General features: G+C 38.8%; 1 protein-coding gene across 2 annotated transcripts in view; it reads right to left on the bottom strand.

Annotated features, from left to right (window-relative positions):
- The window catches only part of CDK14 (cyclin dependent kinase 14), a gene marked incomplete at both ends in the record, with an annotated part of 247,792 nt that overhangs the window by 36,151 nt on the left and 192,026 nt on the right, over window positions 1-19,615 (bottom strand). For both annotated transcript variants that reach the window (XM_084260301.1, XM_084260302.1), the window contains one exon: window positions 2,947-3,010. In XM_084260301.1, the coding sequence (XP_084116427.1) occupies window positions 2,947-3,010 (64 nt within the window). The remainder of the gene's footprint in view (window positions 1-2,946; window positions 3,011-19,615) is intronic.

Consider the following 19,615-nt stretch of genomic DNA (forward strand, 5'->3'; position numbering starts at 1 on the left):
CACTTCCCAATGTATCACACTTGCTGTTTGCAGCTATCAGTCTTAAAACACAAAGATACACAAAACACTGGAGTTACTTAACTCCATACAATCTGTATTTAAAGGCAGTAATTTCACATATCTTAAAGAATAATGGAATTGGTTCAGATCTGGCAAGACATTTCAGGTTCCCTCCTACCTTCCCCTGCTAAGGAAAGGAAAAGATTAAGTCATCTTAAACATGTTAATCTAAGAAAAAACTTAAGCATTAACCTTCACTTTTGCTCCAAATAAGTCAGTTAGGAAAGAAGAGTCTTTCAGTCCTATACACTGAGGAAATTTTCTTCAGGTTGTAAAGACAATTTGAGGGGAAAGAAGCATGGATGGCTGAGCATCTGCGGAAGGGGACAATCCAGCCCTGCTGCAGCTCTGGTGTACAGAATAGTATGAATGAAAGCATTTTTTTAAGCAGCAACAGAGATCCATGACTACACAGATCCAATGATGCTAACAGCATGAGCAAATAGTATAAGTCCAGTCTAGCCCATAGGTCAGAGCACTTTGCACAGAGCCTGCTTTAGATGCTGATACCCCAGAATGATCCCTCAGGTTGCACACTTTACCAGCATAAAGTCCAATCACTCAATTAATTTCTAAAATCAGCAAATAAAGTACTGTAAGATAAAAAAAAAATCCTTTTACCAAGGCCATGAAGGATATGAGGTGGTACAAAGGCAGTGCAGAACATACTATGTGTACAGATGAGGGCTTTTTCCTTTGGAGTGCTCTCAGACCTCTGCAGTGTAAGGGAATTAAGGAGGTCAGAGCTCTGCATTTAACAGGACCTAGAAAGATTAAGTAATTGCCAGCTAGGATAATGATTAACCTGTCTTGCAAATTTACATACTTCACAGAGGTGTAAAGGATCAGAGAGAGCAAGGAGCACACCGTGCAGAAATGGTGAAAACACCAAATGACCAAGATGTCTTGGAGGCATCTTTTCTCCTTTCCCCATTTTGCTTTTGTATAGTTACCGTGTTCATAGCTGACAACATCCATACTCTGGGATGGAGAAAATAAAAGCAAATATAACACAATGCCCATGTAAAAAATTTGATTTAACAAAGTACCTGCTGTGGATTTATTTCCTGATGTTCTTCTGCATTAATAAACCCACATACATCTCTTAACATGCTTTGTAAGCCAAACAGAAAAAAAAACCCAGGAAATTTCTTGGCTGCCATCTACTGTTCAAAACTTTTCTCTGTCACACAGAAGAATGAAAACAAGAAACGCAAGTAGCACTCACTGACACCTCCAGTTTTTCTCCTGCCCTGCACTATTCTTGTACAAAAACAATTGTCTTTGGAATGCAGTTAAAAACCATGATCTTTTTGTAAGGATTCTTTGTATATGCTCACCTTTTAATCGGTACTAAGAATGAAAAACACAAAAACTTGCAAAGTTAATGACATACTAATTTGGGGAAGAATACCATAGTATTCTTAGTATTTCAGTGAAAAAAAGTGTACTTGTTAAAAAAAAAGCTCTCTCAACTAATTCACTTGAGAGCACTGGACTGTGATTTCACTATACAGCAATAAGACAGTGCTAGGACTGAGACTGAAAAGCAAAGCATAAGCAAGCTGTCTGCCCTTTTCTCAAAGCTTCGTGTTAGTATCAGAGTAAGCCCTAAAATATGTTTGTTTCTCTACCTCTCGTATTTTGACAGCTGCCTAGATCCTTTTTGTCCTTTTAAATTCCTCCGCCCTGTCTCCTGACCCTTTGCTGCCCCAGAGCAGCCAGTATGGCCCTGCTGATCTAACAAATAAGACAGGCCAGAATTAAGTGAGAATCTTCAAAAGTCCAACCTACAAAATGATTCGGAAACTAGATTTAAGTGACATAGGATGCCAGGTTGATACAGCTTATGACAAAAGCCAAAAGGACTATGATCTGCACTAAAGTACAACCAGGAACTTCCTGAGAGACAGTAGGCCTGCAAAGAGGGAAACATCTGAAATTGGATTCCTGTGTCTATTCTGTGACTCGCTTCCAGACTTCCGCCATATGGCCAGAAACTGAAGACTCATCCTAGTAAAATATACTAGGAGCTAATTAAGTGCTTCATCTAAAAGTGTCTAGTAACCTCTTTACCATCTTGTCCAAAACGACTCACAGGAGGTCCAGTGAGTTCAGGCTGATCAGGCCGTGTCCTATCAGTTTTAACAGGACTTTAACAGAACTTTTGGAGATGCCAAACCTCTCTGGACAACTAGTTGCAGTACTGCACCACCCACACCAAACATCACGTCTCCTACTCACTTACCTGCTTGGTATGTTTAAAAAACAGTATTTCTAAGATAACTTAAAAGTTCACGAGACTACATATATCACATACATACACATGAATACACATAGCATAATGAAGCCAACCATATACTTCTAGACTCTAGGAAACAAGCTGCTCCCTTCTACACAAGGGTATCAGATGATGAAACAGTTTTTCAAGAATGATTGTAGAATATGACAACTTCAATGCGCATTGAAAAAATTGAACCTTTGTAAAAAGGAACTAAGAGATGATCTAGCAGTAACTTCAGCTTTCACAAAGTCTTTTCTCTACTCTTTAGTTTGCTCTAGTAATCCTCAAAGTTCAGGGTGGTCTGTGAAAAATACTGACTGGGAATCAGCCTACAAGCACTCTGAAAGGTATGATAGTCGCTGAGAAATGTTAGCTGGTCAGGGCTCATACTATATATAAACAGGAAAAAATTAAAGAGAAAGCAAATAAATTAAACAAAAGACCCCCCCGACCCTGAACACAACAAAAAGGAAGCAGCTAGAAAAGGGCGTTAGTTCACACACTGCCTACCAGGTGATTTTGAATCTTGTGTGTGGAATGTAATTATCAGTTTTCTGTATTTCTGGGAACAGAATTTGGATTAACTTGGTACTTCAACCTACCTGGTTTGAAATGGGGTAAAGAGTGGACTCCAGGCCATGTATCTTCATTTGGTGTTCCAAGTACCTGGGCACAAAAGGGGTGGGGGAAAGGGAGGGGAAAAAAGACACATGACTTTAATGGAAGACATAACAAGTCACCACATTGCATAAAGCCACTCCTTGGAATAGTTCATTGTACCTTACAATCTAAACTTTAATAGGTTTAATTATTAGGGAAATCTGGGGAGGAAAGGGATACAAAAAGGTTAATGACTGCCATGGTTTCAAGGTACCGGTGGAGTCTGGTTGCCTATTTAACCAACATACATTAAAACTACTTTCCATTGACAAGTGTCAAGCTATCTACATATCTCAGAGTGCTAGTATTAGAGCAGCTACAGATTTTAGTTCAGAAATCATTTCAATCCCTGTAAACAAATAAAATTAACAGATACATAAGGGCTACCACAGTATAACATTTGCATAGATGGCAAAGCAGATGACTAAGACCATGGCATGAACAAGAATGTGCAGTGAATAGTTGTCATTTTACATGGATATGGCATAAATAAAAGTAGTACATTTTTAGGAAATACAGGCTTTATTTAGTCATACATTATGCTTTGTTTTTATTTACTTCGACTGTACTCCTTCTCGTAGTGTGAATCAGACCAACTTTCAGTTGCAAGGTACTCAACACTTCTCGTGTGCATCTTACATGCTCAGCTCATGTGAAATGTTCACCTCCTGAGTCTTTGGCATAAATAAGAAATAAATTGAGAGAATTGCTATAACTAGTTCTCCCAAACCTGGTTTTGCTTCATAAGATGTAACTGTCAATGCTTGCTTTAAGTGGAGCCAAGAGGATAACCTAAATTAGCAGCTCCAGAAATACATTTCTGAATGAGTTTTGGAGTTCAATATTTCACTAGTGGGACCTTTCTTGTTACAAATTTACACACAATTTCTAACATGAATGAAAATGCTAAGGACTGTTTTCAGTATTTGTTTATTCCAGGGCTCAGGCCTGGAATAAAAGGCTGATACTGTAAAGTGAAAGCATTTCACACTGGTCTGGTGCTTGCATGGCATTGTCATTAACATACAAAGCCCTCTGCCAGCCCTGCCCCTACCTACACTGTAGATCACTGTGATATTCTGTGGGCACTTATATCAGCACAAAAGCAGCACAAAGTTAGTGTGAAAAACTTTGGTCCAAGTATGTGAAGTTTTATGACACTTCAGGGCAGCTTCAAGACATTTACCCCAACCCTCTGGAGCTGAAGAATTTTTATTTATTTAATGTCTGCAGCAATACAGATATGCATTAAGAGCATTAAAAGAAGGAACACTCTAGAGTATTTGTTGTTCTTTAGCTATGTAAACATTTGTTCATGTCAATAAATTCAAGCTTAAAAAAATCTTAGAAACAAGATTGGGAAGGTAAAACACACACACACTAATAAAAATAAAATAAATTTTTTAAAAATCTCTTCTTCTCTGTCAGAAATTAGTTTCATAAAATTTAGAAATGGGTTTAAAAACTTGAGGCAAAAGTAAGCGACCTCTTAAATAGATCAAATTCTTACATACAAGGTGTGCTTTATGACTCCAGGGCCTCAAATTTGTTACTAAATGTGTTTCTAACCTAAGAATATTAATGCAAAGACGATCTTTCTCCACCACCAAATACAATAAGTAAATAGTCTAATTTAGACGCAGTATGACCAGGAGGAGGTGCAAGCAGAACACCAAGGTGTCAGAGAAGCCAAGCTGACAGCATCAGTGCAATTAGACTGTATACATTCATGCAGTTACTTGGATATGCAAGTTCACTGATTTTATTTGTAAATATTGTTTGCAGGGCATCGCGTTGAGTCCTCGTGAAACACATCTTAATCGGCATTTGAATAAGATAAACCTGGCCCTGCAACCCTGATTCATCACAACACCCATATTAATTTCATTACTGCTATTAGGGAGAGCACAATTCTCTGATTAAACATAGAAGAAGTTAGGAGGCCCCGTTGGCACTGTGTCATGATTAAATCAATTTGCAAATAACTTTCGCCTTGTTTCTGTATTAATCAAGCTCTTGGTGCCAAGCACCTCCTGGACCAGGAGAGGGAGCCCGTGGATTACAGACGGAGATTCTTGCATCCTCCTTTTAAATTAAGGAATACTATCCTCTACTTGCAGCCCTTCTTAGCAAACCAAAGGAATATTCTCTCCTGAAACGTTATGAATATAAGAAAATTAGCCACATTCCTCTAAATGGATGTTCTTAATCATCTCTTCTTTTAGGTGAGACATAGGCAGCTAAAGCACTGTACCAATGAATATTCAAACTAGCTAACAAAATCTGAAACTTCCAGTGCAAGGTGGAACATTTATCAGACCAATTTAATGTAGAAATTTGAGCTAAGAAATGGATTATTTTGATTTTCACAGTATCATCAGGTCTAGGAACAGAAGATCTGTTGTGAGATCACTTTTGTAATGAATCTTAAGTGACTCAAAATTTTTTGTTTCACTAGTTTTCCAATCCATTTCTGTAATAATATCCCAGCACACCTGCGGCTATGGTGTTTAAGAGCCAGCTACAAACGAGTTCTGTGCATTGGAGTATTCAAGCCACCCACAATATTTATACCTTCTGTCAAGGGTAGCAGTCAGGCTAAAACCAATGAGGGTTTTCGAACAACTAAATGCCTGTCATTTTTAAGGTAGGGGCACTTGGTAGTTTAGGCAATGAATCAGACACCGTATTTTAAGACACTGTGCAAACACTGTGAAGACCATCCTTCTTCCACACAATTTTTAACATGCACAATACAGAAATTTACAATAGGTGACTTCAACAAACAAGGAGATGGCAGCAGTGAAACAACTGTGGGTTTGGATAAGATGGAAGAGTCACTGTCCACAGGTATGTCAACACAAAGAGGTGTGTGAGCAAGTGATGCTTCTAAGCAGCAGTCAATCCTATTTTGATGTGGTGGGACTGTCTAAGACAAAGGAATGAGTTTTGATACCTGCTATAAACAAAGCCAAGTGGAGTTCACATCTAACACCTCAGCAGAGAGGAATCTGCCTTATTTCAAGGCTTACAAAAAAAAAAAAAGTAATGGACCAACATGGAAAAGTAAAGTGCAGGAGGAAGGGAGATCCCAACACCCTCCTGGTTTTACTCCAAAACATTGTCCCTTAGTAGTTAACACATTATCCAGATTAAACCACTGTCAATATCTTACCATGTAATTGATGAAGCACTTGGGTATAGCAAACCACTGGTTACGCACAGAGTGCTGGAGAGCGAGTCTAACCTTACAGCAGACTATCCTTACATGGTCCACCACTTGTGGTCCCAAGCATGCCACCAGTTCTCTCTCTTTTACATTTTAACACTTTTTCTTTCTACTTTGTGTTCCAAAACCATGAATATAACTACCACTGTCATGACAGTCAAGCCCCAATTTAATATTTAAAGTAAATTTTTATTCACCATTAGTAATTATTTGGAAAAAATAAGACTAACTCATTTGCTTTCTCTACTGAAAGTTTGCTTCTCAGTGAGGTAAATATTCAACTTGCTTGGCTTGATATCCTTTTTTAAAAAAATTGAATTATTAGCACAAGAATAATCTACAGTTTTTAAATTTGGAATGGATTTAATGTTTTCCAGGGACCAGGGTGGTTATGGTTTCTGTAAAGAAAGCTCAAAAACCTACTGGAGTTTTTTGCTCTTCCACACTACATAAATTGTAACATAAACTACTGCAGGCTCTTTCATTTCCTAACAAACAAGACAAAATTACCTTCTGATTTGAAACTTGCTGTTCAAATGCAGGATCAGATTCTAATTTAATTTGTAGGGTGAGAAATCTATTTATACAAAAATAACAGATTTACAGTACATGAGGGTACAGAGGGCCAAATACCCTTACTGCCAGTTGACATTGTTATGGTTTGGCAGGAAGTCATGAAAACAGAACCTGCTGTTTGTATCTCCATATATGAACATTTTACAGAAAGATTTCCCAGGAAACACCACAAAAATGCATTAAGGTCTATTGCATTGCCTTAATTTCTTAATATAAGAGGAAAGATGTTTGCTTTTTTACTCTGATTTTACAAAGACTCATCATTCCCCTAATTAACGGGCTCCCTGGTGTCCAAGGGAGTCATTATTTTACCGTGAGCATTATGCCACTCTATCAACACAATTAGTCATGTTGTCCTGTATTCTGTTTCAAATGCAAAAATATTCTCTATTACTGCCATGTAAGAAGGTAATTCTGGGTAGCAATTTGTCCAGCCATGTAATAAGGTCATTCTGGGTAACAATTTGTCTGGAGAAGTCATCTGAATCTCTTGTGAGATAAACAGCAGTGCAAATCTTTGCCACCAGCTCTTTCCCAAATGCTGGGCATAACTAACAAAGAGCAAGCATTTCCATTTGCACTACAACTTTTGAATATAAAAAGCTGTATATTACTGAAATGATGCTTTAACCCTTGTTAGATCTGAAAATCCTCAGGAAAGGCAATGGTTTGGACTTGAGACAAAGAACACACAGCCTGTGGTATAATTCAGGGGTTTGTAGCAAGAGAGCAGAATGAAAAACAAGATCAGCATGCAAATGAGCTGCCTTTCCTTAGACAACATTTATGGAAATTAGGCTAAGCAATTTGCTGAGTTTTCAAGGTTTTTTTGACATTAGGTCAACTTGATGAATAAACAAAGTTTAGTCAAAAAAATGTCAGGAGAGTAAATTTTTTTCCCCTTTACTAAAAAGATTTTTTTGTGTTGAAAAATGCTCTAGAATTTTAACTAGGAAAAGTTACAACCTGTATGTAAAAATGTTTTCTGATTGTATTTTTCCTTTTAAGGATCATCAGGATTTCTGTTTTTCCCACTTGCTGGGTAAAACATACTGCATTTAGTGAGTCTTTGGCTGTGATGTACCAAAGAAGACTGAAGCTGTCTGAAGAACTGAACTTAATAAAAAGAGGAAGAGAATAAGTACTGCAGTGATATTTCCAAGCCTTATGCTCTTTTGAGTAAGATTTGGAAGTTTCAAATGTTCTGTTTTTCAACAAAACTTTGCTATATTCTCCCAAAGCATACATTTCTAACAAAGCTTCAACTTAATAAAAAACCTAGGAGTCCTTTTCATTTTTGTTAGAGGAATTATGTTACTGCTTTAAATTTGGCTCTTGAGAAGAGTTCCAGGGTTTTACTACAGCAGCACCATCACTTCCATAGCCACCACTTGAATGTGGAGTGTCTCAGATGGTCTGGAAGAGAAATTTATGTGATTGCTCTCTCTTAGGGTCTGTCCTGGTCATTTGCCCAGACGACCCAACTATTGCTGCTCTTCTTTCCCAAGGATTCATTGTTCAGCAGATCTTAACCAGATCTTCCACAATCAGGGAAGGTGCTGTAGTACCACCTGATAATGTTAGTGAGTACAAAGTATGTGTAGGAGTGAAGACCAAAGGAGGAACTTTGTCCTTCAGCTTAGCATTTGGTCTTAGTATAATGAGTTGAAAAAAAAATTCAGCAACTATTTGTGTATTATGCACGCTGACTCACAGTCTGCTGACTGACAACCGCAGCGAGGCTTCCTTCAACTCTCTGCTGGGCATGATGGATGACAGCTGAGTGTCAAGTTTAATATCCGAAAGATAGAGACAGAAATGGAGTTGTCTCAATATCAGTCATTTCTTCACATCAGGAGCTTAGTAAGTTCAGTTTCCATAAAGGACTATAAATTACCAGTTTGTGTAATGCAATAACATATTTGTTAGGTAGAGGCCAAACACATTTTAACTTTGGGAAGGTTGTGGGTGTTTCACAATTCCCATCTGCATTTAAGAAGTCACCTCATTTTCTGCTACAGAAACATCTGTCAGCTAAGATGGCAACAATATATTTATTTTATCATGAAAAATAAGGATCATATGTTGATTCATTGTTCTTCAGATTTAAAATATGGAAGCCTCACTTCCTTAAATGCATGGCACAAGTTATATATAATTCCTAAACCAGAATTCCACATCAATTCAAACAACTGAAGTGAGACTGTGATCAAGGCAGTCTTATCCCATGTGGAAAACACTCAAGGCCTTTTACAGAACCTGAAAACTGTATTTTAGTAAAAGTGAGTTTTCTTACATAGAGAACTCTTTCTGTATTTTTTTTCCCCTAGGTCAAATGTCATCAAGCCATCCCTTCATTATTCCCATACAGGTAAGAAAGAAAATAGCAGCCAACCAGAGATACTGTGCACACAGAAAACAAAGTAATATGACTTCCATTATTCTTCTCCAGAACAAAAGTGTTGAAAGAAAAACCTTTACAGAGAAAAATCAGACTTCCAAATTCTTACTTTAAATTTTATCTATAGAACAGGTTGGGTTTTTTTCTTCCTTATGTCTCTGTAAATGCTATCAAAGTCATTAAAAAAGCCAACATAACTTGCAGTGATGACACATGGTAGAAAGAAAAAGAAATTCATTTTATATGCACAACAGTAATGTGTAGCAGAATATGTTTAATGTGATCTGCATTCACTCAGGACATTAAATCAGAACGATGTAGGAGACAAGGTTGGTTAGAAAACAAGCTGATCAGACTATTTTTTTAAAGTTATTTTGTGAATGACATAAACATTGTCTTAACAAACAAACAAACAAAGTATTAAATTCTGCAAGACCTCTCAGAAGAATCTGCTACACAGACCAGGACAGGACCAACAGCAACAAAAAAAAGAGAGGCATCCCCTCCTCACCAACCCCATAGGCTGTTTCTGCTATGCATGAAGTGATGCTGTCTTGTGAAAAAACAGAAGTTACTGAGGCTCATTCTCTAATGTGAAAAAAGAACCAGTGAGAACAGAATGGCATTCACCTACAGCAAAAGGGTGACTCTCTCAGCCATCATCAAGGGCAATATAATTGTTGCATTGCATGCGGGTAATAAAACCACTTGCTTTGAACATAAGGAGTAGTTTATGATGAAGTTGGATTCAAAATCCTTTAGGTAATGTGCCAGAGAGGATGAGGGAAGCAAAACACAAAATTACTATCAACATTCCTGGAAAATTTTAACAACATGCATTAATTAAAAGAAATCAAGTTCAATGAACATTTGTGCTTTAGTTCTGTCAAGGATGAAAACCAAGGTACTTGAAAAGGTAAAGAGCCCAAATGGTCTTAAAATGCTTTCCCCACAGAGGCAAAATACAAAGAAGTCTCACCTTTTCATATGAAACCTTTTTCATATGTGACTTTTCCAAACTGACTTTGTGTATATAAATGATATTTGAGTAGCTGCCTGCATCAAAAAGCTACATTTATCCCAACACTGTTTCCACACTGGTAGCGGCACAAAACAAACTCATCCTTCCCTTCATACCCACACTAACCACAGCTACCTTTTTTGAGGGACCTTGGCAGACAGACACCACTGCAACTGTGCTGACATGAAGACGACAGGGACTGGAGGCTTTGTAAGCACGCTGGTTTGCACCCACAGAGCCAGGCTCTGCCTACTTTCTCTACATGAGCTGGGTGCGACAGCTGGGATGAGGAGGAGGAGGAGGAGGATGAACAAGACCTAGTGGCACAGACCTAGCACTGCAGAGCATCAGGGCAGGGATTAAATGAAAACCCCTGCCCTACAACAACATGAGACCAAGGTTTGATATGCCAGTTTCCTTAACTGCAGTTTTCCTTATCCCAAAAAGGACTCACTAAGTACATACCACACTTTGAATCACAGGAACTTCTTTGCCAGTGAGATGACTTCTAGGAATTAATTTTGTCCATAATCCATTCTAAGTCTCAGACAGAAAAACTGAAGTAATTTAACCTAGATTTCATGATGACAAAAAAGATTAGCAAGTGTGCAACAACTTGTACTAGGCTGTAACATCCTCTTCCTACAGGTAGTCAGCACATCTCATCGTAACACGCTATTTTAGTAACTTATGACTTTCATAGAGGTACACATGGTAGAAGTATTTAGCAGATTCTTACAAAAACAATTCTGTGAATGAGACAAATGCTAAAAGCACTAGGAAAACAGGATTTGGCAATGTTACTTTGAAAAGAGAGGAGCCGGAGACATAGAGAGAACCTGAAGTTAGCAGCAAAAGGAAAAGACAAACTCCTGACAGAGACTGCACTTTCTCTCAAAGCAGGGCAACCACGCAGCAATTTAGCCAAATTAGAAATTAATTAAAAAGTGTAGCTAGTAGAAGCTAAAAGGAAACTGTTTAGCTCCAAAGTGAAAAGAGGGTTTGTTTGTGAGGGATGCTCCATGCCAAAGTGGCTGAAGTGGCAAAACTGAGAACCTGTCCTTCCAGCTTTCCCAGCCACCTGTGCTGAGGAGCCTCGTTCCACTCGCAAACAATCCCAACAGAATAAAAGAAAATCCTGATATTAAACTAGATTTAGTGTCTCTGCTGTCTGCTTTGGAGCTGCAGAAACTAGAGAACACCTCAACAGGATGAAACTAATCCTAAGCAAGGAGAGAAGAGAATTTGAAATTTTTTGTAGACCTTGAAGCTGTGGATCAGGAAAAGAGCATGAAGAAAACTCATGCAGAACACTAAAACTGACCTCCCAAGATTTCTTTTGCCTTCTGAGGAGGAGGCAAGTTTGCACTTCTGGCATTGCCAGAGCTTTCAAATATGGTTAGAGAGAGAGAATGATTGCACCAAGGAAGATCTTGGTGTTAATACATGTGAAGAAGCACCACCTGCTGATTTCTGTGCTGGAAGGACTCGTCCTTACTGTTTGGGAACAGAGTTGTTTTCTTCAATGTGAAGGATAAGGAAGACAGCAATTTTCTCTCAGAAAGAACCCATGGCTCACAAGTCATGCTTGTTTACATATCCTTTAAAATCTGCTCCAATTTACTCTGTATAGAAAGATACATACTCTGCATTTCAGATTTCCTACCCTCTTTGTGTTGTAAAACTTTTGGACTGACCCCCGCTAAACACACAAGTCCTCTCCTAAATACACCCTTTAAAGATTTCAAGGGGGAATGACTTTTTTCTTGTTTAAAAACAAGTAAAATAAAAAGCCAAAAGCCTGTGGAAGGCTTTTATGAAATGCACTTCCACAAGCCCCGCTGTGCTGGCTCAGCAGCTGGCTCATTTGAATTCCAGGTATGCTCTACACAGGGTTTTTTTGGAAACGCTGGCTTATCAGAAAAGCAATGCTGCTTTTGGATCATAAAGCTGGCTTTATGGTCTTTTTGAAGACCATAAAACTGGCTCAGTTAACACACACAAATTCCTACCATGTGTGCAGTGTCCAATCTCATTGGCATGGGCAAAGCTACACCATAGCATCAAGATACTTACAGGCTTAAAGCTGCCATTCATCTGGAGAGCTTATTTAAATAATTAAAAGACCAAATTTATGCATCTTTCTACGAATCATCATAAAAATAGCAAAGAAAACTATTTTTAAAAAATGTTATGTTTCTTCATTATACCATCATTTCACTACACCCATGTGAACAAACCAGCATATTTGGGATCAATCCATTCCTGATAAAGATCAGCAATGCACCAGGACGTGACCCAATGGTTTTCACAGAAACCCATCTACTCCACTCTAAAGCAGTGAAGTCTTCTGTACTTCCCAGACACTAGAAACCTTTTGTCTCTCACCTGGTGCCCAGTCACAACACGCTGGAGGAATGAGTGTACCCCCTGTGACACCACCCCACGACTCACTATTCCTTATCCACAAGGAACAGTGTATGCACAGCACAATGGAAACTCATGGCACATGCCACCTATGTGACAGAAATACATCTGGAGTGGAAAGAGGTAGTGCTTAGGCAGTTGGAGTATTGTAGCTGGGCTAAGAGAGCTGCTGAGCTCACTTAACGAGAGTAGAAAGTTTAAAAACAAAAATAGTATCAGGAAAGTTCTTTTTCTCAACTAAAAATCCCAGGGAGGTAACATTATTAAGCCTGGTGTGTAGCATCACAGACGGCATGATATCAGAACCAGACCAGACCACACAGAAGTTTGCCAACTCTTTGTTTTACCAACTACGGTCTTGCTCTTGTAATAATCTCAATTTTTAATAGATTCATGCAGCCACATGGTGCCCAGTGAAGCAGTGGGTATTTTGTCAAGTTTTTTTAAGCAATCATTTATTCAATCTGCAGCAAATGAAGGCAGCCAGTCATGCTGCCATTTGAAGAATGTGTAGGTCCAGGTGTTATAATATTTCTGAAACAGTGAGTGCATTAATAATGAGCTCCAATTGTGTTGGATACATGTGGTAGATATAAGAACACTCTTACTAGATGTTTAAATACCCTACTGATTCCTACACTGAACCTTATCAGAATTCCCAAATCAAGTCACTTCTAAAAAGGTCTAACCTTATCACTAAAAATCCATTTCAAGTGATTATTCAGTTTCAAGTGTGCCTCCTACAACAAACCGCAGCATGATGTGTAGAGCATTCATTCCAAACAGCAGTATTTTGCTGATAAAAAAACCCAGGAGTTTAATACTTATGACTATCCTTCTGAATCATAGGAACAGGGCAAGCAACCAGAATGAAGAATGGAAGTCCCTAAGTGGTAAGGAATAGGAAATGTCAGCCTACTTCTGATGGGAGAGACCCTGGCTATAAAAGCAGTCAAGATTATAAAAGCAGTCAAGTGGGTTGGGGCAGAACCCCGAAGAGATACTCATTCTTATCCAGAAGACAGTAGGATCAATGGGGAGGCTGTGGCTGAATCCACATCCTCTACCTCCACGTAGAAAGCTAGCACACCTCACTCCAGAGCACTTGGAAGTTTCCAGTGAATTCTTCACTAGAACATCTATCTACCCATATTCCTGACATCTTCTTTACCCGTTCCCTTGCAAGCCAAGTAAGAGGGGTGTGTTCATTTTCCTGACACCATAAGGTACGTGCCAAAATGTAGAGATCAGAAGTGGGTTTTGAAAGAGTACCAAAGTTTGAGATGCTCAAATTTTCAGAAAAATGTAAACTCTGCAATTTAACCATTTATTGCTCTTTTAGCAGCTGTGGCAGGTGGCCTAGGACTTTTCATTTTGCTTATTTACATGAAGGTGAAAGCAGGTGTCGCTCAACTGGACGAGGCAGCTGCAGTTCCAGCTTCAGTGAACCTATTTGTTCGCTTTGACATTAGTGCACCCAGTAACTTTGCCCGTAATTTCTGAGCTCTGAAAAACACCAGGCAGGAAGGATTAGGACGTAGCCATCCACTGTCTTGATTTAAATTTGCTCTAAGCCACATGCAGGGCATCTGTGGTGGCAGTCCTTGCTCTATGCAGACTAGTTTTTGGGTAAAGGGGAATTACTTTCCTGGAGCTGCTGAACCCACTGGAGGAGGGAGCTGTGAGGACTGGGCAGGAATTGGAGGACATGCTGTCTGCAGTTCCAAAAGGAATTGCGGGGCTCACCCTAAACCAATCAGTGATCAAGTGTGAATGAATAAAGCCAAATCCTCAAAAGGCTGGACCTGATTTACATGTGTGTATCATAATCCGTTCTTTTTCAGAAAAACAAAGCAACCAAGCCAGAAGGGGAAGCAGAGAAACAAATAAATAGGACATGCAAATACAGAAATTTGCACAGACACATGGTAAAGAGCCTCGGCCCCCACTAGCAGTCAATAATGACAGAAAGGCAGAGAAAGAATGGAACTACTGTTTCTTATCCACCACCCCCAATATGTTAAGGTCAATAGAGGTATATAGTCGAAAATATTGATGACATGAAGGCTGAAAAATTATGGTGATCAGGTATAAGAACTGCAAGTGACTACATAATTTCTTTAACATAAGCAATGCAAATTAAAAGGCAAAATAAAAGGCAAATAATAACATTTCAGAGGTAAATTTTAAAGATCTCACTGAATTAGTAGAGAGGGAAATGTTACACCTGTGAAAGAAGAGTAACCATGCAAGTTATCAGAGAGAAAAATCAACCTCTCAACAGTGTAGGCACAGCTGATCTCTTGGACTATGTGAGGAATGCAGACGAACAGCATGATGTTATCATTAAGCTAGTTAAAAGGCTGCAAAATCAACAAAACCAGGAAAGCATTATCAAGAATAAGATAATGTAAAGCAAAAGTGGTAGGAAGCTGCACTGAAAGTATGTTTTACTGAAAGTAAATGAAGCCCAAAGAAGCAATGACTCCAGTAAGAAAGAGGCATTTCACTATCCTTAGTTTTCAGCTACACTCAGTGGTGTGATAAATTACTGTTTCTGCAGAACAGGGTACCACAGGGTTTTCACAAAAAGCTCCATAAAACAAACAAAAGCGGATTTGCCCTGGCTACAGTTATTATGCTGCTTTGAACTGGTGAGCAGCTGATGAAGTGATAAGATGCAGTGAGGTCAGCAGGACCTCATCTCTACCCTTCCCTTTCCAAGAGGAAGGAACAATGCCAGCACACGCTAACCAGCAGGTCCAGCACCACAGCAATGTTATTAACCAAATATCTGAGTCATCACCACCAAAGCAGACTATACCAAAATGCCTGGGATCTCCAACAAGCAAATTATTAAGGCCTCTTTTTAAGTAATTTGGGCCATGTGTGGTATGGATGCACACCAAAATGAGGCACAAAGGTTAACTAACAGCTTGACAAAATCCCTGGCTGCATTCCCTCCGATTTTACTGTTCCACCACTGACACATTTGAGAGTTTAACACCACGGCCATTTAGATCATGTTGTGCCCCGAAAAAGCACCATGAATAATTCTCATTATATTCTCACAAACATATTATTAGCGCTCCCTGATGTACTCGGAAACAGAGCTCAATTGCCAGAAACCGCTACGCGTGACAGGCCTGCGCACTCCGAGGACACATAGTGAACTTGGGACATTTTCCTTCCTGCAACTGACACCTAGAGGATCCAGTTTTCCTGTGGCGTCCAAGTTATTTTAAACGGAGCACTCAGAAGAACGGGGAAGGAAGCAACCAGAATGAAACATAATATTGTATACTTCAAAAACTGCTGTATTTATTGCACACTCAAACAGCTGAGAATACCTACTGCATTAAGATCCTGGTCAGGGAACACTCCTACCCTCAATTCCAGTATGAGACCTCTATTTTTTGGCATCTTCTTATGAAACAGAATAAATTCCATTCCTGTACCCTTTTTTCCTTTCCTCTTCCTACTTATTGATTTTGTTCAGTACTTTTCAAGGCAATTACGAAGCAATGAAGCTTTTTTTCCTGTTGGTTCCTTTCCTCTGATAATAAAGACAGTAATAATAAAAAAATCCCAATTAGAAAAAAGATTAAAATCAGGGGACACACGTTCCTTCTGATTTTCTTTGTGCAAGTCACCTAAGTAATGACAACACACAAAAAGAGTGGACACAAAGAAATTGCCTGACAGCATTTCTATATGCATATTTAAAACCCAGATGACATTATACAAAGTTTTCAATACAACAAATTAAATGCTTACATTATTTAACCATAGTCATTTAATGAACTGAAAAGCTGCTCTCCTCATCAAGGTGAGCTTGGTCACTCAGCTTACCTGAAAATTTATATTTCACTTCTAGAAATGTACTGAGGATCAGCAGCTTGTGCAAATGGCAGTGATAGCTGAAAAGATTTAATCTTATGGCAAGTGCTCAGCATCTTGCTAAATTAATTCCTAGTTTAGGGCACTAGTTCAGGAGACACTAAAACAGGTATTTAAGACTACCTTTACTTAAATTAGGCCTGTTGCAAATGGTAGCTCCATTATGTGCATGGGCTGAAGGGTATGTTTCCTCCAGTTAGCAAGAAAGAAAATGCTACATACTATTACCAGTTTCCAGAAGAAATCAGCTATTACTCTTGAAGTCTTTTAAGAAACATGTGCAGGCAACTAAGGCATATCAATCTTAGCTTCTCATAACCTGTCTCTAAAGTCAGCATCTAAAACCTTCTCACATTGATTTTTAGACATTTTCAACTTTAAGGACATTTGATCTTGAGCTACAGACTATAAACAACAATTTAGGCAATCAAGATGCTATTCAGAAAACCCACTTTTGGCATGTGATGTGCATTTCAGACACAAGTAAAAGAGAAAAGGGAAAAGAGAAGATTCGAGTGTGTTAAACAGGGTTCCTTTATTTATGAAATGGAAAGAGAAAGTGCTATGACTCTTTGATGTCTGATCATTTATTATCTTCCCTAGCAAATAAAGGCAGCATATGAGAGCAGGTTTACAAATGGGCCTGTGCTTTTATACTGCACAATAGTATCCTGCAGCATAAGTTTCTGAGTAACAGACCAACACTTTTTGGTCAGAATGGGCTTCAGCTCCATTTGTAATCCACACAAATTGCTTGCAACTGCATTTCTGTGCAGTTGCCACCTGCATGCAAAAATGTTTGCAATTCCAGCTCTACAACACATGTGGATACAACCAGTACAGAGAGAGATTTTATACAGGGAAAAAAAAATCTACTCCTATAGTCTCTGGGGCCAAAAAGGAAGGTGCCTAAGTGCACACCAGTGTAAGTAAGCAGAACTGTACTGAGTTACACCAGCTGAGATTCAGCACTTTTTTTTCAAGATATTGCCTGTAACCACCCTTTCGAAGGCCAGAGATGAGCCAGGAAAATAAACAGTGCTTCTTTATAATTACAGCCCATTTCTCACTTGTCGACTGAAATATGGCAGATCCTAAAGAAACATTCTGATTCCAAAGAAAACCACAAAGCCATTGTTTTCCACTGAACCACATCTTGATTTGTTTTCTTTTTTCTGATAGCCAATTACTCTTCAAATTTTGCACTACTAAGCTAATAATAAGACAAACTCTTGCAATCCCAGCCATGCTCGGATTTTTGCTCAGAATTAATCAGCTGGATGGTAACATCTCATGAGCAGAAGATGACTCCAATGCACAACAGGTGACTGGCTGGCCCGAGACTGAAAGTTAAGGATGGGATTACACTTAATTTATTATTTCCTCTCCTCCTCTTCTCTACCTGCTACCAGCTGGCAGTTCCACTGGCAAGTGTCCATCATATACTGCTGGGTACTTTTATGACTTTAAACATGGAAGAATGGTAAGTTACGTGTCCCCATTTCTAAAAGATATGTCAACACAGTGAATGATATAATCTCAATACTTTTAAAGCCTCCTTTCCTGACACACATAGGCAATATTCCTTGAGAACATTTCCTACATTTTTACAAGACTGCTGTTTTTAAATACTAGACTTAATTTTCTTGCTTAATACTATATGGGTATAATGATATAAAGAACACCGTGGAGTATGGCTACTCAGACATGGTAAGGACAGTAGTTCTTAAAAAATCCAAAATCCTTTACAAAACATGACTACATAAAAGATTTACTTTGTTTTCTGAAGATCATTTAATAGGTTAATTCACCTCATACTTGCCTAGGTTACCATTACTTTCCTTTGAAGTTTGGGATATGACATAAAACCCAGAAAGGAACTTTGTAAAAGTGGTATCAGTGCAAAACCTGCAGGCAACTGCAGTAAAATGTTGAATAAGTGCTTACAACTTCAAAGAGAAGACCCACAGGTAGAGAAGCCTGCTATTTATTTAATTAATTTCAATGGCATTCAACAGAAGTGAAATGTTTTGCATATTGCTATAAAAAAGCAAAACAGAGGCAAATTCATTAGCAAGATATAATACATTGCACTTCTCTCATTCTACTTACATGCTGTGTTACAGAAGGTAGAACTCAGCAACCAGGTTTCTACTTAATTAGAGTTTAAAAAAACCTCCTCATTTTCCTCATGAAGTCATTGTTGGGAGGAAAATTGAGATAGATGGGACAAAAACACAAGTTGCTTATAGAAACTCCCCCCCACCCCCAAGCAAGAAGTATCTATTTTACAAAGCTGAAAACTTTGATTCAGGTGAAGTTCAAAACCCAACAGCTACAAGTACTCCCTCCTAGGGTTTAACACTGCTAGCTTCCCAAAAGAAGTTATTAACACAACTGCACATTTCCTTTGGCTCCATCATAGGCTTAAATGAAAGCAAGCCCTGTTAAAATATATTATTTCAGGCTCTAGAGTATGTCAGTGACACAAAGCAAACCTTCAGATACAGAACCCCGGGGAGAAACCTCCACAGCTTCACCAGCGCCTGTTAACACTGAAGTCACGGAGAAAACACTACTAGCTTGTGTTACATGATACAAGACACTTCAGGCATGCAGTCATGTATATGTATATTTATCTAAAAGAAAAAATATTGTTAGCCTTTTAAATCTCCAATAACAGAAATAACATTTCCATCCCCATATAAAAGGAAAATGCCATTTTTCATGGCTCGATCTGAAATGGCAAACTCCTGTGAGGCTTTGCTGTACATCTCCACACAGAAAACCAGTGTTTCTTCTGGATTCACCATTTGGCATATCAGGCTGCTGGGCTTAACAAATGGATATCGTTCCCTTTGTGGCACCCAACAGAGCAATAGCAGCCAACACCAGAGAGGAGTCCTCACCTTTTTGCAATATGTGTGTCAAGAAAGACAGAAGCTTCTGGCTGCAAACTCCCACTCCCACTGTGCCATGTTACCTGCAGCGCGAGTCTCCTGTGGCGTGCACACATCCCGCAAACGTTTTTGTGGAGTGAATGCCCATTTACAGATA

The sequence above is a fragment of the Gallinula chloropus genome (genome assembly GCF_964237585.1).
Source record: "Gallinula chloropus genome assembly, chromosome: 2".
Taxonomy (NCBI): Eukaryota; Metazoa; Chordata; class Aves; order Gruiformes; family Rallidae; genus Gallinula; species Gallinula chloropus.